Below are 22,340 nucleotides of genomic sequence, written 5' to 3'. Positions count from 1 at the left end.
TCAGCAAATTACAATACTTAGAAAGATATCTTAATTATTTAATATAATTTGGAATAAAATGAAATAAAATTGATATATGTATTTCGTTTTATTATATTTGAAATTATTTTGAAGTTGTTTATACTTGATTTGGATATAGAGAATTGTATAGTAAAAAGTACGGAATGATTTGCCGGCAAATCGACGAATATGATTGGAGAATACTGAACGATTGCATCACATGTGTTCTCGTACATTCTAGAAGCTATAACTCTTACTAAGAATGAAATTTGTTGATATGATTAAAGAATTAAATGTTGTTAAATGAAAATGTAGGAATAATTTCTAGATTTTTGTTTCTTATTTATATTTCATATCGATTAAATTTGTTGAAAATTTTAAGAAATTTCTTAATCGAATACAAGAAGGTTAAGTTAGAATAAAACGATAAGGGAGGGGAAGGGAGCATTACCCATGTGATAGCGTAAGCTGAAAGCTCTCTTACACATTTCATTCTACTGGCGAGACAACGTGCAGTCACGCCGTGCCGATTTTCAATTACTTTTGAAATTACAATCTCTAATCAACGGCTTTTTCTCATTCACTAGTTAAAGGTAAACACTTTTTTCGTAAATTTCATTTCCTTCCGACACATAAATATATATTAATTGTTTAAAGGTATTAACCGGTTAATCTTAGACCAATTCTGTTTGATTATATCTATTGTACATTTTATATTTTTGATTATTATAGAGCAATATGTTCTGTTCTTACAATGATTTCTTTGTATTTGTCATTTTAATAAATTGGAATATTAAAAGTTTTAAGAAACGTTTTTACAGTTTTAAAAGTCGTAGTCAAAGATGCAGGATAAGAAGTAAAGAAACACAAATACTATGAATAATGCTTTTTACAGTTGCTCTCGGTTTTTCAAAATTATTTATATTTTTTTTATTCTTTCATGTAATAATTTCCAGGTTTTTTTTTACTCGGATAAGCCGGTCGAATTGATTTGTATGTCATATTGGATTATAAATCAAAATAATGGCGAAAAAATACAGAAAGTAAAAAAGCAATGTTTCATATGATGCAAAATTTGTTATAGAAAGTTTTGGAAGTTATTTAAAATAATCTGTATTGTACTGTGGTTTCTCGGCGACCACGCGGCAGTTTACATAACCACGTTTACGTTAAAAGTCGATTAATTTTCCCCTTTCAAAATTTATTAATGTTAAGGAAAACAGATTCCTCTTTTTATTATGGAAATAAAATTATAAAATTTAATGTCAAGTTTCGTCGATAAAACTTAAAAACTAATTTTATACAAAATGTCACGTTCATAAAATGTTCGATGCATATATTTCAAAAAGGTTTTATTCAGGAATATTGTGTGATATAACAGTTCTTCTTTAATTATTTTAGATGCACAGATTACCAACTGTATTGCGTGGTGCAGCACTACGTCAATTACAAGCTCGTTCATATGCCAAAGATGTACGTTTTGGGGCAGAAGTTAGAGCACTCATGTTGCAAGGTGTGGATATTTTAGCAGATGCAGTTGCAGTAACAATGGGTCCAAAAGGACGTAATGTCATCTTAGAACAAAGTTGGGGTAGTCCAAAAATTACTAAAGATGGTGTCACGGTTGCCAAGGGAGTTGAGTTAAAAGATAAGTTTCAAAATATTGGAGCAAAATTAGTACAAGATGTAGCAAATAATACAAACGAAGAGGCAGGTGATGGTACGACTACAGCTACAGTTCTAGCAAGAGCGATTGCTAAAGAAGGATTTGAAAAAATTAGTAAAGGTGCTAATCCTGTAGAAATAAGAAGAGGTAAGTAAAAATAAAAATAAAATATAATATAAATATAAATTCCTGTTATAAAATTGAATTTATTAAATAATGCTACTAGAAGATTTTCTTATTGCTATTATGAAATAGTAGAAAGGCATTTACAATAAAATAATGAACATATTGCAGGTGTAATGTTGGCAGTTGATAAGGTCAAGGACGAATTAAAAACCTTAAGTAAGCCAGTAACAACTCCAGAGGAAATTGCACAAGTAGCAACTATCTCAGCCAATGGGGATAAGGCAATTGGTAATCTTATTTCGGATGCTATGAAAAAAGTTGGAAAAGAAGGTGTAATCACTGTAAAAGATGGTAAAACACTACACGACGAACTGGAAGTTATAGAAGGAATGAAATTTGACAGGGGATATATATCTCCATACTTCATAAATTCTAGTAAAGGAGCAAAAGTTGAATTCCAAGATGCACTATTGCTCTTCAGTGAGAAAAAGATATCGTCTGTGCAGTCTATAATTCCAGCATTGGAATTAGCAAATTCCCAACGAAAACCGCTTGTTATTATAGCAGAAGACATTGATGGTGAAGCACTGTCAACGCTTGTGGTCAATAGATTGAAAATCGGTTTGCAGGTGGCTGCAGTTAAGGCCCCTGGTTTTGGAGACAATAGAAAAGCAACACTTCAAGATATGGCGATTTTGACTGGAGGGATTGTATTTGGCGATGATGCAAATCTCGTTAAATTAGAAAGTGTGCAGTTATGTGATTTAGGCGAAGTAGGAGAAGTTGTAATTACAAAAGATGATACACTCATTCTGAAGGGTAAAGGGAAAAAAGTTGATATCGATCATAGAGCAGATGTAATTAGAGATCAAATTGCTAATACAACATCTGACTATGAAAAAGAAAAACTGCAAGAACGTTTAGCAAGGTTAGCATCTGGAGTTGCAGTTCTAAGAGTTGGTGGAAGTAGCGAAGTTGAAGTTAATGAGAAAAAGGATCGTGTTCATGATGCTCTTAATGCTACTAGAGCAGCTGTTGAAGAAGGGATTGTTCCTGGAGGTAATTAGACATTGTTCTTCCAGTTTCTGCATTAAATTTTTACATAAACGTGCAATGTACAAAATATAAGAACTTGGTGGTAGAACACAAAAAGCTTATATGTAGAAAAACGTATTCATTATAGATATTGAGAAGAAAAAAGTAATTTTTTCTACATATTAAATCTCCATAATAATTATTTTCGATATTTTCAATTTACAGGTGGTACAGCTCTCCTAAGATGTATTCCAGCTCTTAAAAATTTGAAAGCATCAAATAACGATCAAGAAACAGGAATAAAGATAGTGGCAAATGCATTGCGTATGCCGTGTTTACAAATTGCTCAGAATGCAGGCGTAGACGCTAGTTTAGTAGTAGCGAAAGTTAGTGACAGCAATCTTGGTTACGATGCTTTGAATGATGAGTATGTTGATATGATCGAGAAAGGTATTATCGACCCAACAAAGGTAGTGCGTACAGCACTTACTGATGCCGCGGGTGTTGCATCACTACTTACAACTGCAGAAGCGGTGGTTGCTGAATTGCCGAAAGAAGAACCTCAGATGCCAATGGGCGGTGGTGGTATGGGTGGAATGGGTGGTATGGGTGGTATGGGAGGTATGGGAATGTAATTGAATAAAATCCCATACAAAGACTGAATTTCACATTGCAATTTAATCGCAATATCAATCAATTTGCTATAAACTGCTATTAGAATTGCAAACATATAAATACAATTTACCGATTGAGTAACCCAGAAACTGAATATTTAGGATACTTTACCATACTATAATGTTTAAAGTAAATAAGGAGAAAGAAAGTTTTTCATGTACCGTTGTGATATTTGTTCTCAACTCATTCGTTTTTGTTTCATATTTTTAAACATTATTGTTCTGCTGAATATATGCCATAAGAAAAATTCATTTTTTATTGAAAGAACTGCATATCCATATTAACAGTTTGTTAATTTCTTGTTATAAAAATATGTAACAAATGTGCAAACAAATTATACTATTACGTCAAAAAATAAAATTTAATAAGTCAAAGTTAATAGTTAGTGTCAATAAAACTTTAAAAGTTTCAAATCAGTGGTTCACAAGAATATATTTAAGAACTGAATTAATATGTTCAAATAATCTTGTCCTTATAGGAACCTGTTTGTTTATTTCTACGTTAAAATTATTACAAAAGCGATTTTGTTCTTTTGCTTAATTGACAAAAAGTTATTAAAAGACGGATAAGTATTTATAAATTATGAAATTCAGGATGCGAGAAATATCCTTTGATGCATTTTTATATGATTTTTCATCTATATGAATGAATAAGTAATAATGCAAATGTACAAACATGTGTATTGCGATAAGTTAAAAAACTTACTTGTTTCATATCGTTTTTTAAATGTTGCAATTTATTTTCATTTTTTAATCTTAATAAATGTATGTTTGAAATACGTACTATGGGTGTTCTCTAAAAAAAAACGTCCCACCTATTGAGAAATTTTTATTATACTTCCATTAACAAATTTAAAAAATTAATGAGTTCTATTGAAAAGAAATGTTTACATCGAAAAAATAAAATGTAAATAATATAGAAATTCTGTTACAATAAAAAATGATTGAATGTTTCATACACTTTCGTCCAAATACATTAAAGCACACCGTTTTTTAATATTACGTCACGTATGGATGTCCTTGTAAATGAATTTGAGACGAATTGTATTACAATAATGACCATTTTGTTTAATTACTTTGCCACACTATTACATGGAAAATTGTACATTTTACGTATTTTTAACTTCTATATCTATATACCATTGTCGAAAGAATTGTGTTAAAATATTTTTATTTTATGTTTCATTTATAAGAGAGTTCTCATAATGTGTAAAATATGTCGGTAAAGTTTCCATACAACATTCACAATTTGTTTGTTCCAATATCAGTTATGATAAATAATTAATAATTTATAATTATTAACCAATGATTAACTGATTTTAGCTTATATTATTTGTACTTATACAAATCGCGATAATGTGATCACAATATCGTTGCAACATTACCATAATACATATAACCAAAGATCGATCAGTAGATCATATGTGGTCAAATTAAAATTTAAATGTGGAAGGAATGAATAGTTTTTCTTTTATATAAAAACTCAAACTTAATTTTAACTAAGTTACATGCAGTACAAAGATAAGGACATGATATTTCTCTGTGTCAAACAGTTATTTGCTGTATAACATATAAAAATATTTTTTTATTTTTATATTGTTCAAACTCTGTGTATATTCCTGATCCAATCGCCATATTTTAACTCGATATTAAAGAATACCATACAATCATTGTAAAAAAAGGTAAACATATAATATTTGTTGGTAATATGTGCTATTGGAAAAGAAATACAAAGAATTCATGTTGAGAATACAAATGTCTATTCTTTTAGGAGGTATTACAATATATCTATACGTATTTGATAAAAAGCATAATTGTATTTCTTAAATATTAATCTAGGCTCCTATTTTTTCTATTTCATCTGCATCTTCTGCATCAAGGTAATGTATTTTTCTTCCAAAATGTTCTTCTATATCCTTACATATTTGCATTGCATGAGATGAATCTATTAGATTAATAGCAATTCCAGATTTACCAAAACGTCCAGCACGACCAATTCTATGCAAATATGTTTCACAATCTGCTTGCCGATTTTGATCCACTGGTAAATCAAAATTGACAACTATTGTTACTTGTTCAACGTCAATACCTGCAACATTTTTTGATTACTGAACCACTTAAATAAATATGTAATTAATGTTGGAAAGTTATAAAAATGTTTTCCATATTTATACTTCCATAGTTCTAAAAGTACGTAATAAATATATAGAAAGAAATATAAAAAGCTTTAGACTTTAAAACTAGGACTGGAGTTACATGAATACCTCTGGCTAAAACATTAGTTGTGATAAGAACTTTTTCAAGACCAGCTCTAAAACGATCCAAAACTGAAATTCTCTGTTCAACTGTCAGTTCCCCAGATAAAACAGCTACTGCATGACCATCTTTTGTCATTTTTTCGGCTAACCAACCCGCTGTTTTTCTAGTCTATAGGTAAATGAAAAATACTATTTATAATTTTAAAACGGAAAAATCACTCATCAATACAACATAAAGATATCTTACATGACAAAAAATAATTGCCTGTCCTATTGTTATTACACCATATATGTTGGTAATAGCTGCATATTTTTCATCCAGATCCTTGCATTTTACATAATATTGTTTAATATTATCTAAACTTTCCTCTTTTTTCAGTAACCTTATTATTAAAGGATTATTAACTATAATTTCTGCAAATTTCATCACTTCTGGCTCATAAGTTGCAGAGAAAAACATCATTTGACATGTGCGTGGAAGCTGCCTGTAAGTAATGTGTTTAAATGTAAAATTTAAATATAAATACAATATGCAGCTTGAAATATCATTTCTTTACGTTTTTATAAACTAAAATAATTACTTATGAATACGAATACACTGGTCTTGATGACCTTGCGTTGCTATCATTACATCTGCTTCATCTAAAACAAAAACTGATATTTTACTTAGACTAAAGAACTTAAATTTAACAGCCCAATCTAAAACTTTTCCTGGTGTTCCAATGATTATGTGTTCTGTAATCTTTGATCCACGACTTACTGAAATAACAAAAAAGAGAGATGTAAATTTTTGTTAAAAAAAGATAATTTCTGTATGGTTGAAAATGATCTATAATATGTATTACTTTCTTCTCCTCTTACAGCATATTTTATTTTTATTTCATTACAGAATGCAGACATTTTAGCTGCTACTTCTCCTGTTTGTATAGCTAATTCATAAGTTGGTGATAAGCAAAGCACTTGAGGATAATTTTTGGTGGTGTCGACTCTGCTTAGCATTGCCAATACAAATGCAGCTGTTTTACCTGTCCCAGATTGTGACTGAGCAATCATATTTTGTGGTCTATAAATAATCGATTAAACTTTATGATTGTCATTTATTCTTTGTATTAAAAAATGAATGAAACTTGTTTATATTAGAAACAAACTTACGGATCAGCAAGTAAAGTAGGTAATGCAGTTTCTTGAATTTTTGATGGAGCATTAAATCCCATTGCATATACTCCTTTTAATAAAGCAGGTTTACTATAATATATATTATACTGTATAATCTTTTTAAAACAATATCAATATAAAGAAATTAATAGCAAAAATACCAACAGATGAAGAGCTTCGAAAGATTTAACACTATATAAAGGTGAAGATGGATCCTTTCTTTGAACCTCTATATCTTGTGTTGTTTCTACCAAACCTTTACGTATAATTTTTTGGAATAATGATTTTTCTGCGGCTGAGATTTGCTCATCCGAACCATCATCATTTTTGGAATCTGTATTTGCTGTATTTTCTTTAGGTTCTTTATCTATATTTAGATTGGACACCTGACACGTCATAAGAGTCGACAAGTTATTATTTCGGTAAAAAAAAAGATAATAAAAATGTTTCGTTATAAAAAGGGGTTAAAATTGTTATATTATTGATAGATTTAACATGCTTTAACTGTTGAATATATATAATTTCAGTAATTAAAAATTAAGCAAGGGAGGTACACAAAAAAGAAACTTTTTTGAATAGCAAATGTGTAATAAACAAACAATAGCGAGGTTAAGCCGGTGATACACATATATGATAAAAATATTACCTTTGCTGATAGTTTCTCTTGTTCGTCTACGAATTTAGCCCATTCAAGTTCAGCCGAAGCCATATTAACATTGATACATTCACAATGATTGAGAAAATAATTTAAGTTTTAATTAGAATGATAAAATAATACAATTACTCGTCGCGATTTTTAGCTAACGCAGCGTCACAGCACGGCATAAACAATAACTAAGGCATATATATTTTTTGTGAAGAATGATTTAAAAATGGCAAAAGTTAATAGTGATATTAATAAATATTGGAAAATTTAAATAGACGATAAATAATAAATGATAAATTTAATGAACAAAATTGGTTTTCATATACATATATATACATATATGTAGTGATTTATGAATATACTTTTCTTGCTTACAAGGAATGTGATTTTTTCACTTTGTATACATATGGTACCGTCAGACTATCAATACATACATATATGTATATTGTCAATGTTTCAAGGTTCTCAACTAAAGGGATCGATATGTCAATATTTATTGATAAATCGCATTTTTGTCGAGAACCTTGAAATATTGACAATATTATTGATTGTCTGAGGGGACCCTAATATCAATTTAATTGTAATTGGTATTAATAATAGTAATAAATTAATAAATTAATAATAATAAATATATGTTTATAATTTTTTCTAAATTTATTGTTTATAAAAATTCAATGTTTCGTTTCAAATTTGAAAAATTTCGTATTTCGTACATATTAACAAGTATTAAAGAAATAAAGTTATATATTCTATTTATGATAATGTACTTTTTACAATGTATTGAATAAATACTTTCGACTTAATTTTTTAAAAGTATTTATTATAGAGAAGTATGTCATATATTTTTTATATTATCACACTGTAAATTAGTATAATGATATTTGTAATAAAACATCTATCTACTAATTTACATAGTATAGATTATATCAAGCATGAAAAATATGATGGGTTCATTGATACTTTACAATTATTTTAACTGTCTGATATATGCATAATTTAAGCATGTCATTGATTAATATTGTAACACATTGTAATTGTATTCTATAACCTAATTTACTTTTAATTTTTATAGCAAATATGAGTAAATATATGCATAAGTGTAACATCACTCTAAGATAACCTTCAACAAACACATACATTGTAGTGGTTTGAATGGTTTTAATTTAAAATACTATACAACGTAGATATAATTTATGTGTTTTATGTAATGATACATGTATATTCTTGCATTTAAAATTACAAATTTTCGAGATTAACATATATGCTGTGTAATAAATGATAGCCGTTAAATGCACAATATATTATTAGATACTACCGTGTATATTTTTATATGAAATATACATTTCATATTTGACATATGTACAAATTAAATGGTCAAGTTTATTCACTTCATTTGTAAAGATATATTATACAGTTTATTTGCAGCCGAAAATGTTTTTTTTTCTAATTCCTGGACGAAACATACTTTAAATAAAATGTATGTAAAATACGAAATGCGTTTATTCATATATAGGCTGCTTCGGTAAAATAAAATATCGTTGCTTGTATAAACGTAAATATGAATGTACTTATATACTTCTTCTCTCTTTTTTTTATCGTAATACACTAGATTAAATATGTTCAATATATCTTTTAAGAAACTTTTATAACTGTGGTAGTGGTCTTAGTTCCGCTTGATTGCGGCACAAGGCGAACGGTTATCAGCGAAAGGTCAAGCATTTTACGCTGGTATTTCTTGTGAAACACCATAGCAGCAGACTGCGTCTTAAACACAATCGTTGCGCTGCGCTCACCCATTTGTATGCTCTATAACACGAATAATATAAACAGATAATTATTAAATTGTTGAATTAAAGAAACCAATATGTATTTTAAAAAGGTTGCGTATTTTCAACTTGTTACAAAAACTTATTGAAATCATAATAATAAATTGCATAACAGATATATGATTCTAACGTATAAAGTATTATAATAATTAAAATAAACGTTTTTTGTATATATACATATATACATAATAAACAAGGTATATCAAGATAGATTTAAGCAAAATATTATCAAACAATATATTGCTAAATATATAGCTATATTCTTTTATTATATTGTTTATTGTATAGTTTTATATGAACTATAGTCATTATTTATAAATATGATCTAAACTTTTAGGTTAATGTAAGATATTCTTCAAAATAAATCTGCCAATTACATGTTAATATAATATTGTATCTATATTCATGTATATATATTAAGGAAAGTAATACAATACTGTAGTTATCAAATGCTTGTTTTTATTTTGTTATAAAGAAGAGTATTATCAAATATTGAATGAATACGAAACAATATTGGGATAATGATTTTTAAACAACTACAACAATATGAATTTGTCAGTTGTAAAACAAATTTATATACCTCAATGAAAAAAATACCCAAAAAGGTAAGAAACAATGTAAGGTTTCGTATAGTATTACAAACTAATAATAACTTCTCTCCAAACAAAGAAAAAGGAAAAAAGACGCAATTATTAGTATTACTATTGACACAAATGTAATATGTGGGATATTGTCAGAAACCTTAATTAACATAATCCGTAATTACATAAATCTTAATTGAAATCATTCTCAAAATAATCATAATTAAAATACTAAAAAAAAACCAGAAAAAAAGGAGAAAAAAAGAAAAAATCCACAAAAGAAACAAACATGCTTGAAGAAGAAAAGATTGGCATTGTATATCATTATAAAAAAAAAAGAAAAAAAGAAACAGAAACGACCACAAAAGAAACTGGACTTATGGTTTTTAAAGGTAAAGTATATGAAAAAAGGATCCATGAATTTGCAACGAAAATTCAAGTCTTAAATGTTTTCATGCAAAGATAGTCACCTCAATTGTTCCGATGCCTTGGCACATTCGTCTAATTTGCGCTTCGGACGTGCTTGCTGCTAAATTCTCTACCTTTACAGTATTTGTTTTTATTTCCGGTATTTTTTTCTGTTGTATAGGAGATTTTTGTAATACAACTCTTTGGTTAGTTTGTGTATTAACAACAACCTTTTTCGCATTGGTATTTGTTACTTCTTGTACATTAATCACAGTTTTTTGAAGATTTCCTGGTGATTTTTGTTTAACAATTCTTTGTGAAGTACCAACAACTTTCTGTCCTATATTTGCTAATTTTCTTAAAACATCAGCTTGATTTTGACCAATTCTTTGAGTTGGACATTGAGCAACATTAACTAACTTGTTTTGCATCAACAGTTGACCTTTCTGCAAATTTGATACTGTTTTTTGTATAGTAGTGGCAACCTTTTGTGTATTTAATAATGGTTTCTGAATTACAATTCTTCGTGTTCCAGATTGGGAATTTAATACTTTTGTATGTTCATTTCCTTGATTAATCGTATGTCCAGAATTACTGTCTTTTGTAGAATCTATAGAGTCATTAGGTTGTATAGTTTGTATTGTCCTGACAATTCGTATACATGATGATTTCTCTGCAACCTATAACAAAAATAGTCGTAAAAGATAGCATGCCGTGTAAAAAAGTATAAGAAAGAATAATAATATTTGAGTTACTAATTCCAATATAAAAAGTTCATTAAAAAGATCAAGATTTTGCTTCAAAAATTACAATAAATGAAAAAGAGTTGATAAAACATTTTAATATAGAATAATCTTAATAAAAATTTGGAGGAAATTAAATAGAACAAAAAGTATTTAAAAATGTATTTTATTAGAACACGAGTAAAAAATATACAGAAAGTCTGATAGACCTATATATATATATATATATATAAATTATATATATATATAAATAATATATCTTTTTATTTAATAATATATTATTTGAGATATGTAAGTTATCGTTCAAGTAGAAATAAATATTTATAAATGGTATAATTCTCACGAATAAATAAAAACTGCAACAATGTGTTTTAGTAAATAACAAAAATTGTTAATTTCCTAGATATTGCAGCACCTATTTCTATACCTATGATATTTATATACAATATATTTGAATCTTTCTCTTTTTCATTTTAGTATAATACAAACAAATAAAATTTTATCAGACATGATCACATTTTATACAATTTATTTGCTTGAGCATTAAGCACGAATTGCTTATAAAAAATATCATAATAAGAAAAACCGTTAATTACTCTCACTGTTTTACAAGCATGTATATCAAAGAAAGGAAAAAAAAGAAGTAAAAAAGAGAAAAAAAGGGAAATATTAATTTCATGTTTTGTGTACCGACAATTAGGAAAGCATGGCATCTTTAGTCATATACCTCTGTAGATTGTGTATTGGTAGGACGAGCACGTCCTCTTCCAGTATTGGTATGTCCTTTGTTTGTGGATGCATCTTTTACTACTCCCATAAGTGCTGATACAGGTTTTGCGTCTTGTATATTTTCATTTACTAGGAAGTGAAATTATTCATTACACACACAATTATATTCATTTTAAATTGTTGCCATTATTATTATTATATATAATTATTTACGCAATATATTATAGTTATTTCTTAAACGAAATATCATGTTATAACTGAAATATTATAGCTTATTAAATAAATGCTTAATTATGATAATAGAAGAAAAAGAATGAAATAATTTTTAACAAATATTCTGCATACTTTGATAAAGAAATGGTAACTCTCTTAAATAATAAAATAAAAAAATAAAATAAAAAAAATATATTACTAAAAAAACTCAACTTTAACATTGCCTTTGAAAACGTATCCATTGTACTCAAGCAATTAATTACTAAATCATTTGTGTATATCTGATTTATATAATGAAATGTTATTATACATACATGTATTTTCGTTTTTAGTTTCATCATTTTGTTTCTCCATTGCAGCCATTTTTCGTCGATTTTCCTTCTCCCGCAAGATCTTTTCTCTAAGCCGTTTCTGTTCTTCCATCTTTTTTCTATATTCCTGCATTTCTGGGTCGTTTTCTTCATCCTATAAAAATTTATTTTGGAGGAATATGCAATGCGTGGGAAGGAAATAAAATATGAATGTGTATATACCTTTTTGTCATTATTCGTATTGTTTAACATATCTACTGTTCGTACTTCTTGAAGATTTCTGTTGCTAACCTTTATTCGTTTTGGGCTCAAATCACGTAAAGGTCTGTCTACAGAGTTGGGAACTCTTTTTTGTGGCAATCTAGTTCTTATCGAAGTATTCACTGGTCTGCTACTAGACTTCTGCACATGATTTTGATCATAATTCTCACGATACGCGGTTGACGAGCAAACCTTACCCTTCGAAACATGATCGTTTCTGGTTCTCGACGACAAATCTTTATCGCGATAATTTTGATGGATTCCTCTGTGATCCTGGGGATGAGCATTGTTTTTAAAAACTAGATTATATTCTTCACGCTTAACATGCTTGCTACCAATTCGTATGCCACCAACCTGTGGATAATTATTTTTTTGATCCCCTTGATCCGATTTATATTTCGAACTGGATTCATAGCTATCATCTCGCAAGTAACTACTTTCTAAAGGATACTGTTTATTCTGAGTTCCAGTTTGATTTTTCTGTGGCTTATTTTCTTGCCATACATCAGAAAAGTATGCATAAGGATCCTGTGAAAATTCGTATAATTATAATTTCCTGTAAAATCTTGTTACACCTTAGATTGGTCAATATCACATGATACATACGTCGCTTTTATTTTGTTGATAATTTTGTTGATAATGCGGCGGTTCTTGTTGGGTTTGATTATACGAACTTTGATTCTGATATGGGATAGCGAGTTGTGAGAATTGGCCAGTAGGAACTTGAGATGATAAATTAGGTGTTTGCTGACTGGAATCCCATGCGAGTCTTGCTGTTTGCGAATCAAACCAGAAGGAATCATAAGTAAGAGGAATTAATATGAAATTATAGGGAACTGATAAAAGTTAAAAAAAAAGTCAATAATCACTTGAAAGAACTTACCATCGTTTGTCGACTGAACGGCTCCTCGAAAGTGAGGATTGATTAAAATCTTGTGCCCTGGAGGTAAAGGTACATTGGGTACATTGGAAGTGGATTGTTGCGGTACAGGTAACGTATTAGTATTAAATTGACTGGTAGGTACTTGATCGGAATATCCGGACCTCGAATCGTAAACGGATCGGTTTTCAAATTGAGCTGCTTCTTGAAAAGGTGGTCTATTCTCGAAAGGTGGTTGATTTGGTATTTGATTGACGTTAGGATGATTAATAAGTGGCCCTTGGGAAGAAGCTTGACGTGAATATCCTTGCATAGGTAACGGTTGACTGCCCTGTAACAATGGCGCGGTCGATGTTCCAGGTACGACTGAATTCAGATTTCCAAGAAGCGTTCCTCCAGGATTCCCTTGCAACAATGGACCTTGATTGTTTTGCATCAGCCGAGCTTGATTATCTTGCATAAGAGAAGCTGAGTTTTGAAACGGGGCTGTACTCGCACCAACTGGCGCCGGTTGAATTTGGACATAAGGTGGTTGATTCGATGGATGGCTGTAAGGCGGTCCTGGAAGAGATCCTGACAAGCCACCTCGAGGTCCGTAATCTAATCTTGTCCCGATTGTTCTAGGAGCCACTTGATTTTGAAATTGATTAGGATTGAATTGTGGTCTATTATCTACAAAATGCGATGGGCCTTGGAGCGAACCGTTTGGAGAATAATGCTGGAAGGGTTGTACTTGAGAATTTTGTTGCTGGTAAACAATCTGTTGTTGGTTTTGCATATTGTTTGGTACTCCGAGGAAAAAGAGTGGCCAGGTCTCGAGTAAAGGTGGCCTGCATACTGGTGGTGGTTGATTATCGAAGTTTGCGTTGCGTGCATTACCGAACCTGGCCAATCACATTTTACAAACAATTATACACTCTAATAGGTATTTTAATATTCTAATATTATACATGTGTACACAGAAACGCGTATATATAATACCATAAATAGATAAAGACAGAGATCTTAAGAATTGCAACAATTGCACATACCTTGGATTAAAATTTCCCGAATTTTGTGTATTAAATCTTCCACCGCGATTTCCTCTTGTACTTCGACCTCTTCCACGGCCTCTAGATGCTAGCTTGGATGGTTCAGATGTTACCACGTTCTCCAAAGTATCCGGTATATGGTTATTCATTTTCGAAGAAACGATAGTTCTTTCATTTTGAAATCTGTTCCTCCTTTCTTTAGCTTCTTCGCATTCGTCATCTTCCAATCCTTGTCCATTCCCAGAGTAGACTTTTGCATTTTTCTGCAACTTCTCTCGTAGATCTCCCTTTTCGATATTATTCGAAGTATTAATGTTATCAATTGTAGAAAATTCATCGTTTTGTCGGGTTTGTTCGCTTTTATATTCATTAATTTCATCTTGTTCGTAATACTTCGATTGAGCCTCTAGCTGATTTCCGTCGTCGTAAAAATCATTGTCGTTGCTTCTATCAGTTTTGCTCCTACTAAACTCTATGTTTTCATCTTCACCATCTAAGTCATCAAGTGCGTCGGTTACTCCTAAGTCCAGTACATCATCTGTTTCCTCTTCTCCCTTATAGCTATTCTGCTGCTCAGGGAATTAAATTGCCAAATATTTGTAATGAAAATATAATATTTAGCCGTGGTTGTTACAATCTACTCTTAATTAACTATATGTTTATCAATTTATAAGAAGTTACTCTTCCATGATTAAAACGAAGGTACCGCATTTGAGAATTCTCGCACCATTCTTTCCTCCTATTTCTATCAATTTTCCTTCCTTCTCATCGAATCTCTTAATTATTATTAGCCGCTAATAATAAGATTTATACGGCAAAAAATTTAATCGCAAATTTCTCGACAAAACTTACTGTTAGGTACTATTATAATTCATGCAAATGAATATTACCGTAACAGTCAATTAGAATAATAAAATATTTTCTCAATAAAAGCGATAGCATATTTGATACTTCGCAATACGGAATTGTTATAAATATATATTATACAATATGTTACAATTCAAGGCAGCAGCAGCATGATATATTGCAGTTCAACAATATGTTTTCTTATTATATTCGATTGTATTGCATATATTTTGGACAAATTGCATTAAGAATCATTGAGTTTCTATTTCAATTTTTTGAATATTTCATACTGCTTTTTAATGAAAAGGAAATAGATACATGACTTGAAATGTTATACAAGTTGATATGATATCCAAAGATATAAAGTATGTACGATGTATTGTTACAGTCGCTCAAAAGAACGAACGATATTACCTTCTTACAATACCATTGTATCACAACAATCAGACTCGATATCTCTTTTCCATAACATTTGAATGTTTTAATGAAAGAATTCATCATATATAGATTTCATCGAATCAAATATCTCTTTTCAATCTTTCATACATCTTACAAAATAATAATTGCGTAATTACATTTAATTTTTTAAAAATCTGAACAAGATGTGATTTCCATTTGTAATGAAATGAAATGTAATTGTGTGGACTAACTTTTTAAACACACTTTAAGAAAACTTATATAAACATGTATATTATAAACATTCATATATCTTTTATACATAAAAACTTTCATTAAAACACACAATTTTCATGACATCTTTGAGTATATTATTTGTAGTAATTGCACTATAAATCACAAAATTTAATAGTGCTTTCAATTGTAATTTGTTGAGAGGCTACGAATAGCACATTAACAAACTTGTGTAATCGTACTGCTTCAATTACCATTAACATTTATTCTGCTTACAATATCTAATAGTTGTGCTTTTTTAACAAACAGGGAAAAGGAAACATAATAAGTACAAATAACATAATAAATTAGGAAATATCATTACTTACAAGTTCTTACTATTTATTATACATATACAGAGTTTTATCGGCACTAATAAAAGTAATTATGAAATTTTAAATAATAAGGAAAATATGGAAAGCAATTATAGTACAAAAGATATAAATTGCTACAACAAATAATATTATGATATATGAATACAAAGAATAAATATCAATCGTTTATCTTTCATTTTCCCTGCATAAATTTTTACTAAATATGTTATGGATGAGTTTTACATGTTCCATGCTTCATTTTCACATCCTTTGTATATTATAATAATGTTGAGAAATCTCGTAATAAATTTTATAAGTCAACAATTAATATGAAGCATTTGCATAAAATACAAAATTTTCGCCTACGCAAAAATGTATTATAATTTTTGTGCATTTGCTTTAAACTTTGAATACAATCTCATACGCATATAATAAGCACATAATATTTTCGCTCACAATTTAAGTAAAATGCTTATTTCACCCTGAAAAATTTCAAAATATTCAAATAGAATATATCTTTGTTTAATCATTTATAAAGTGATTCTATACATGAATTAATGATAAATATCTTGTGTCTAGGATAGTATCATCATACAATGAAGAATATGTAATTTGAAATTATGATTTTAGATTTGTTCATCCTAGTCATAATACACAAAATAAATCAGATATAACTAAATGAAGTCCTTCTTGCTTGCTGAAATATATCGTTTATAAAACACATGAAAACAAAATTATATCAAAATTAATCTGTTTGTATTAAATAATTAATTATTTTTGACAAAGTTCAGAAGAATTATTAGGAAATTCATAGAGAGTAACTTTATATGTGCAACTACTATTTCATACTATAATTTTTAAGATCGCCTTGATTAATAATCGCAATATGTTGATTTGTCATTACATTAACAAATAGAGTACAAAATTCTTAATTTTCTAACTGTAATATATATTTTTTAATATAATTGTTATTAGACATGAACATTATATTGTATCATATGATGCATTATAATGAACCAATTTTTATTTAACAACAAAATAATGGTCCAGCAATATGCTCACCCTCTCCACTTCATAGTCGTCTGCTAAAAGAGCCTCTTCTTCATCATTGCCTAGATCATATTCTTCATCTCCAAGATCTTCGTCCAATAGGGTATCATCACTAAACAAGTAAAAGCTTAAATAAAAATAGGTACAGTGGTCATCAAGTTAAAAATCTCTTTGAAATATATTTAACATATTTTTATATTATTAAAATATGTTTTTTCAATTAACATACAGATACAATAAATTCATGTTAAAATATGATAATAAAATATAATAAGAAATTCACTAAACTTGTGGAAATGAATTATATACAACAAAAAGTAATCAAAACCATGTTTATTAAAGTAGCCTTTAGTACACAATAAAAACAGATATTATTTTTATGGTTATCATACTTCTTTGATATCCTGCAAATACAATCACTGTATTTTACGAAATGAATTTTAATTGCAAAACCAGTAAATGAATAATTCACAAAAAGATAGAATACAATGGATGATGGAAAAAACACAATGTACGTCACTATTAACAATGATTATAACTCTAACCTCAAATTAAACATAGCTATACGGAAGAAATAACAGATTTATAATTGTATATAAAATAATTCTGAGGTTAAATCGAATAGTAAAATTATATCAGAGCATTAATTTTCTGTAATGGAAAAATAAATATCTCTTACTGTTCCGACATTGTACATCCACTTTCTGATACTTGAAGGAAAATCTGCAAACTGTGATGGCACCGAGACCCGAGATAACGAGCGTTGCGTAGCTCACATCGATTGTTACTTTCGAGGTATCAACTTCCTATATCGAAATCTCGAAATAATATCGAATACAATATCACAACAAATATAGTAATGGCACATATTATTCCTGCCCTTGCATATTGCATTAATTTCATACACTACATAAAATAAACAAAATTGAGTAAAGTACCACATATAAATCATTAATTTAATTATTAGCATTTTAATGGGCTAATACTATTATGTTTGATACGGTTATGTTTGAATTTGTGCATAAGTGCAAATGCAAATAACTTAAGTACACAATATAATTTTAACATGTCTATATATGTATATATACTCATACATGTATATACACAATATATGTCCACATATATTATAATGTTCTAAATATAAATGAAAAGAGTTCATGTTTAATTTAAAATTGGGAATGGCATATAATACAGGCTTATTGTTTCACAAATACTTATATAAACATTCTACAAATAATGTTAAATTTTCATATTTACATAAACGTAATTTAAAGTTAGTACAGAACTTTTTCCACAGCAAGCCTACTATAATTTTAGGAATAGAATCTAGCTGTGATGACACAGCTTGTGGAATTGTTGATAGTAAAGGACAAATTTTAGGTGAAGCAATTAGTTCTCAATATCTGACACATTTGAAGTAATTAAAAAATTTTGTTAATAATTTTTCTTATAATGCTTATATAATATATTATAGAATCTTTTAAGATGATTTAGAATATAACTTTGATGTTTTCTAGTCTTGGAGGAATAATTCCATCAGTTGCAAGAGTATTACATAAAAACAATATTACAAAAACTTGTGAGAATGCATTAAGAGCTGCAAATCTAACGTTAAAAGATATTGATGCAATAGCTACAACTGTAAAACCTGGTCTTCCTATGTCTCTTAGAGTTGGAACACAATTTGGGAAATATCTAGCACAGATTGGGAAAAAACCTCTTATACCAATACATCACATGGAAGCTCATGCTTTAACAGCAAGAATGAGCAGAGAGGTCTTTTTATAAAATGTTCATATTTAATATATTATAAAATTTGATTAATAAGGAAGATATAAACTAACTTTTAATTACAGATTAATTTCCCATATCTTATTTTATTAGTTTCTGGGGCCCATTGTTTACTAGCAATTGTTGATAATGTAAATAAATTTTATTTACTTGGTACTTCTGTCAATAATGCACCTGGGGAGATGTTTGATAAGGTAATCATTGCATTGTTGATATCATCTCTTTTTTAACTATCATAATTTTGTTTACATATTTTTTAATACATTTTTAATTCACATAACTTAGATGAGAAATAGTAAATGGATTAAATTAAATTACTCTATAAGTTTACATTTATAGGTTGCACGAAGACTCAAATTAAAAAATATTCCAGAATTTAGAACTTTAAATGGAGGCCTAGCTATAGAAATTGCAGCAAATAAAGCATCAAACACTGAGCAGTTTTTTTTTCCACCTGTAATGACAGGATACAGTGATTGTAATTTTAGTTTTTCTTCATTCTTAACTCTTTGTAGCAAGTACATTGAATTAGAAGAAAGAAAACATAACATAGTGGGTGATGCAGTGATTCCTGATGCATATAATTTATGTGCAGCACTTCAATTAGCTACAGTGACACATATTTGTCATAGGACTCAACGAGCAATGGAATTTGTTAATAAAATGTCATTATTTCCTAAAAATAAACGAACATTGGTACGTTAAAAGTATGAAGAACACTGCCTTAATTTGATATGTATGTGTGTTCAATATATATTGCTTATTTTTAACGAACAGGTTGTATCTGGAGGAGTAGCATGTAATAATTTCCTAGCTGAAGCATTGAATATTGTGAGTACGGAATTAGGTTATAGCTTTATAAGAACTCCACCTAAATTATGCACTGATAATGGGACGATGATAGCATGGAATGGAATAGAAAAATGGATTGCAGATGTAGACATCATCAGAAATCCAAACGAAATTGAAAAAATCGAAATAGAAAAGACGGCCCCACTTGGAGAAAATTGGATTAAAAAAGTAGAAGCAGCAAAATTAAAGTGTAAATGGGTAAAAATAAAGAAAAAACTTCTAAACAATTAAAAGAATAAAATGTCAAATACGTATATTGTTATGTTGCAAAGGCTATTAATTACAAGGTTGTTACTTTTTCATTTCTGTATATACTGTTTTTAAAAAAATATGTTTTTGTTTTGATTATACAGTGTTTCAGTATGGATAGGTTGTACTACCCGTAACGAAACACCATGTAATTCGTTTAAATAAATATGATAAGTTATAAGAGTGTCGGCGCATATTGCTGCATTTGTTTTTTTAACTTTGTACGTAAACAATCTTCATTTGAATCCATGTCTTGAACGGAAATTTTTGCTTCTTCATATTTATCAATAATATGCCTAATCTTTGTTTTAATTTCACGTATCTCATCTGCATTTTGTAAAATTAGAGATGTTGTTATAATATCATCAAATTGCAATACTCTTTTTGGTTGAATTGATTCATCAAATTCTGAGAGAAATTCTGATAAATTATTTAATTTTAGTTTAATTTCATTATAGATTTCATTTGCTCCATTTGTATCCATTTTATTTACTATAATCATTGTAGGTCTATCTAGCAAATCAGGATTATAAAGTTCAATTTCCTTATTTAATAAGAGCACAGTTTCTAGGCAAGATCTATGTTTATGTCTTATAGAAAATTTACATCCCTGAATGTCTACAATAAAGAGCAGTAATTTTGTTCTTTCTATGTGTTTTAAGAATTTATGACCCATTCCTTTATTAATATGTGCACCTTCAATTAAACCTGGTAAATCTGCAACTGAAATCTCTCTGTGATCTTTATACTTTATAATACCTACTTGTGGTTTTATAGTTGTAACTGAAAAAAACCATAATAAGTAAGAAAAAATAGTATACATTTAACTAGTAAAAAAATAATGTGTTTTATACACAGTAAACTTACATGGATAATCTGCAATCTTTGATTTAGCTTTTGAGATTGCATTTAGAAATGTACTTTTCCCTGCATTTGGAAAACCTATCAAACCAACATCGGCAAGTAACTGAAGATCAAGAACTATAGTGCGACTTTGACCTTTAAGACCACAATAGCCTGTCCTTTCACATCCCCCTATTCCACCTGTAGCAACTACCAATTTTGTATCCTTTGAATTCATTGTACCTATATTTTAACAAATAGATATCATAAACAATTAAGAATAATTATTGTTATTTATTATTACATGTACATTACCAAGTTTAATGCGATTTTGATCATAAACGGTGATACCAATTGGAACCCTTATATTTAAGTCTGTTCCAGGTATTCCAATGAGCCCCTTTTTGCTACTATCGCCTCCTGTTCCTGCTTTCAATTTCATATTTTCTAGTTTGTATTTAACATTTCGTAATGTTAATCTTTCTTTTGAGACAAGACATACGTTTCCTCCTGCTCCGCCTATTCCACCATAAGCAGGTAATCCAGAACCGCCGGTGCCTCCACTTACGTGAATACGCAAACTGTCAATTATGCCTTGTCGCATATATTTCCTTGGTAACTAAATAATTAATCCATAAATCCTTAATCTACATATTTGTAAACTATGTTGTCTCTACTCTATTACTATACTAATTGAATGAAAAAGGAATATTAAATATGTTAAGATTAGATTACCTTTGCTGCACAATATAAAACTCGTGTTAATACAACCATTCTTTTTTTATAAAAAGTATATATATACTGTATTTGTTTATGTACATATAAGATTAAATTCGGTTTGACTTTGCTTTTGGGGGATATAAAACCATTGATCTTTTCCTTGTCATTTAATAATTTTTAGCACGTAGAATCCAAAAATGCAAATCTTAACTTTAGAAATCCGGCAGTTTAAAAATTATGCATATCTAAAGTAGAACATTCATAACGTATTTTACAGGTTAGTATTATTATCATTGCTTAGTCCGTACCTCTCGGCTTTGGACTTTTCGGTTTTACATCTCTTATGTCTATTTCTCTTCTTATATATCTACCTCCCTCTCTTTTCCACTCTATTCTATATTTTATTGGTTAGTACAACGCCATATTGATTCTATCCATCATCTGATTGGTCTACACAGATGAG

At 29.0% G+C, this 22,340-nt stretch overlaps 5 protein-coding genes across 8 annotated transcripts; 2 read left to right on the top strand and 3 right to left on the bottom strand.

Annotated features, from left to right (window-relative positions):
- Positions 1–408: 408 nt before the first annotated feature.
- On the top strand, positions 409–4,280 carry LOC117163609 (Heat shock protein 60A). Its single transcript, XM_033346033.2, has 4 exons — positions 409–593; positions 1,402–1,813; positions 1,961–2,851; positions 3,053–4,280. Exons 2-4 carry the CDS (start codon positions 1,402–1,404, stop codon positions 3,460–3,462), a joined length of 1,713 nt encoding a protein of 570 aa, XP_033201924.1. The 5' UTR covers positions 409–593; the 3' UTR covers positions 3,463–4,280.
- A 37-nt stretch (positions 4,281–4,317) lies between these two features.
- On the bottom strand, positions 4,318–7,753 carry Dbp80 (putative ATP-dependent RNA helicase Dbp80). Its single transcript, XM_033346035.2, has 8 exons — positions 7,561–7,753; positions 7,080–7,300; positions 6,912–7,004; positions 6,605–6,822; positions 6,341–6,518; positions 6,007–6,244; positions 5,766–5,928; positions 4,318–5,590 (listed from the first exon to the last, which is right to left on the bottom strand). Exons 1-8 carry the CDS (start codon positions 7,621–7,623, stop codon positions 5,337–5,339), a joined length of 1,428 nt encoding a protein of 475 aa, XP_033201926.1. The 5' UTR covers positions 7,624–7,753; the 3' UTR covers positions 4,318–5,336.
- Positions 7,754–8,359: 606 nt separating this feature from the next.
- On the bottom strand, positions 8,360–18,285 carry LOC117163606 (uncharacterized). Its single transcript, XM_033346029.2, has 11 exons — positions 18,102–18,285; positions 17,435–17,534; positions 14,544–15,112; positions 13,516–14,396; positions 13,239–13,405; positions 12,987–13,160; positions 12,594–12,905; positions 12,375–12,525; positions 11,846–11,976; positions 10,438–11,055; positions 8,360–9,366 (listed from the first exon to the last, which is right to left on the bottom strand). Exons 1-11 carry the CDS (start codon positions 18,110–18,112, stop codon positions 9,193–9,195), a joined length of 3,288 nt encoding a protein of 1,095 aa, XP_033201920.1. The 5' UTR covers positions 18,113–18,285; the 3' UTR covers positions 8,360–9,192.
- On the top strand, positions 18,024–20,963 carry Tcs4 (Threonyl-carbamoyl synthesis 4). Of its 4 annotated transcripts, none has more exons than XM_076622231.1 (6): positions 18,024–18,217; positions 18,720–18,839; positions 18,917–19,198; positions 19,279–19,407; positions 19,553–19,909; positions 19,991–20,963. In XM_076622231.1, exons 3-6 carry the CDS (start codon positions 18,929–18,931, stop codon positions 20,294–20,296), a joined length of 1,062 nt encoding a protein of 353 aa, XP_076478346.1. In that variant the 5' UTR covers positions 18,024–18,217; positions 18,720–18,839; positions 18,917–18,928; the 3' UTR covers positions 20,297–20,963. The 4 variants fall into 4 exon arrangements, with proteins under 4 accessions (XP_076478346.1, XP_076478345.1, XP_076478344.1 ...); XM_076622230.1 differs by lacking the exon at positions 18,024–18,217 and adding an exon at positions 18,263–18,351 and having other exon boundaries at positions 18,740–18,839; XM_076622229.1 differs by lacking the exon at positions 18,024–18,217 and having other exon boundaries at positions 18,358–18,839; positions 18,940–19,198; positions 19,991–20,044; positions 20,148–20,319.
- LOC117163614 (GTP-binding protein 10 homolog) lies at positions 20,293–22,227 on the bottom strand. Its single transcript, XM_033346038.2, has 4 exons — positions 21,893–22,227; positions 21,473–21,776; positions 21,182–21,400; positions 20,293–21,097 (listed from the first exon to the last, which is right to left on the bottom strand). Exons 1-4 carry the CDS (start codon positions 21,929–21,931, stop codon positions 20,490–20,492), a joined length of 1,170 nt encoding a protein of 389 aa, XP_033201929.1. The 5' UTR covers positions 21,932–22,227; the 3' UTR covers positions 20,293–20,489.
- Between the last annotated feature and the right edge of the window lie 113 nt (positions 22,228–22,340).

The sequence above is a fragment of the Bombus vancouverensis genome, chromosome 10, assembly GCF_051014615.1.
Source record: "Bombus vancouverensis nearcticus chromosome 10, iyBomVanc1_principal, whole genome shotgun sequence".
Classification (NCBI taxonomy): Eukaryota; Metazoa; Arthropoda; class Insecta; order Hymenoptera; family Apidae; genus Bombus; species Bombus vancouverensis.
Note: the sequence above shows the minus strand (reverse complement) of the source record. Positions and strands in the feature narration are given on the sequence as shown.

What these genes read in the sequence shown, in the direction of transcription:
- LOC117163609 (XM_033346033.2), top strand. Translation starts at nt 1,402, where the DNA reads ATGCACAGATTACCAACTGTATTGCGTGGTGCAGCACTACGTCAATTA. An exon ending in TCCTGTAGAAATAAGAAGAG is followed by an intron (nt 1,814 to 1,960) that starts GTAAGTAAAAAT and finishes AACATATTGCAG; the next exon opens with GTGTAATGTTGGCAGTTGAT. An exon ending in AGAAGGGATTGTTCCTGGAG is followed by an intron (nt 2,852 to 3,052) that starts GTAATTAGACAT and finishes TTCAATTTACAG; the next exon opens with GTGGTACAGCTCTCCTAAGA.
- Dbp80 (XM_033346035.2), bottom strand. Translation starts at nt 7,623, where the DNA reads ATGGCTTCGGCTGAACTTGAATGGGCTAAATTCGTAGACGAACAAGAG. An exon ending in CAGTGTATTCGTATTCATAA is followed by an intron (nt 6,245 to 6,340) that starts GTAATTATTTTA and finishes CATTACTTACAG; the next exon opens with GCAGCTTCCACGCACATGTC. An exon ending in AACTAATGTTTTAGCCAGAG is followed by an intron (nt 5,591 to 5,765) that starts GTATTCATGTAA and finishes AAAATGTTGCAG; the next exon opens with GTATTGACGTTGAACAAGTA.
- LOC117163606 (XM_033346029.2), bottom strand. An exon ending in CGTTCAGTCGACAAACGATG is followed by an intron (nt 13,406 to 13,515) that starts GTAAGTTCTTTC and finishes ATTCGCAAACAG; the next exon opens with CAAGACTCGCATGGGATTCC. An exon ending in AAGGCATCGGAACAATTGAG is followed by an intron (nt 9,367 to 10,437) that starts GTGACTATCTTT and finishes TTCGTGTTATAG; the next exon opens with AGCATACAAATGGGTGAGCG.
- Tcs4 (XM_033346037.2), top strand. Translation starts at nt 18,580, where the DNA reads ATGTTTAATTTAAAATTGGGAATGGCATATAATACAGGCTTATTGTTT. An exon ending in CAGCAAGAATGAGCAGAGAG is followed by an intron (nt 19,199 to 19,278) that starts GTCTTTTTATAA and finishes TTTTAATTACAG; the next exon opens with ATTAATTTCCCATATCTTAT. An exon ending in CTGGGGAGATGTTTGATAAG is followed by an intron (nt 19,408 to 19,552) that starts GTAATCATTGCA and finishes TTACATTTATAG; the next exon opens with GTTGCACGAAGACTCAAATT.
- LOC117163614 (XM_033346038.2), bottom strand. Translation starts at nt 21,931, where the DNA reads ATGGTTGTATTAACACGAGTTTTATATTGTGCAGCAAAG. An exon ending in TTTTATATTGTGCAGCAAAG is followed by an intron (nt 21,777 to 21,892) that starts GTAATCTAATCT and finishes TTAATTATTTAG; the next exon opens with TTACCAAGGAAATATATGCG. An exon ending in TCAAAATCGCATTAAACTTG is followed by an intron (nt 21,401 to 21,472) that starts GTAATGTACATG and finishes GTTAAAATATAG; the next exon opens with GTACAATGAATTCAAAGGAT.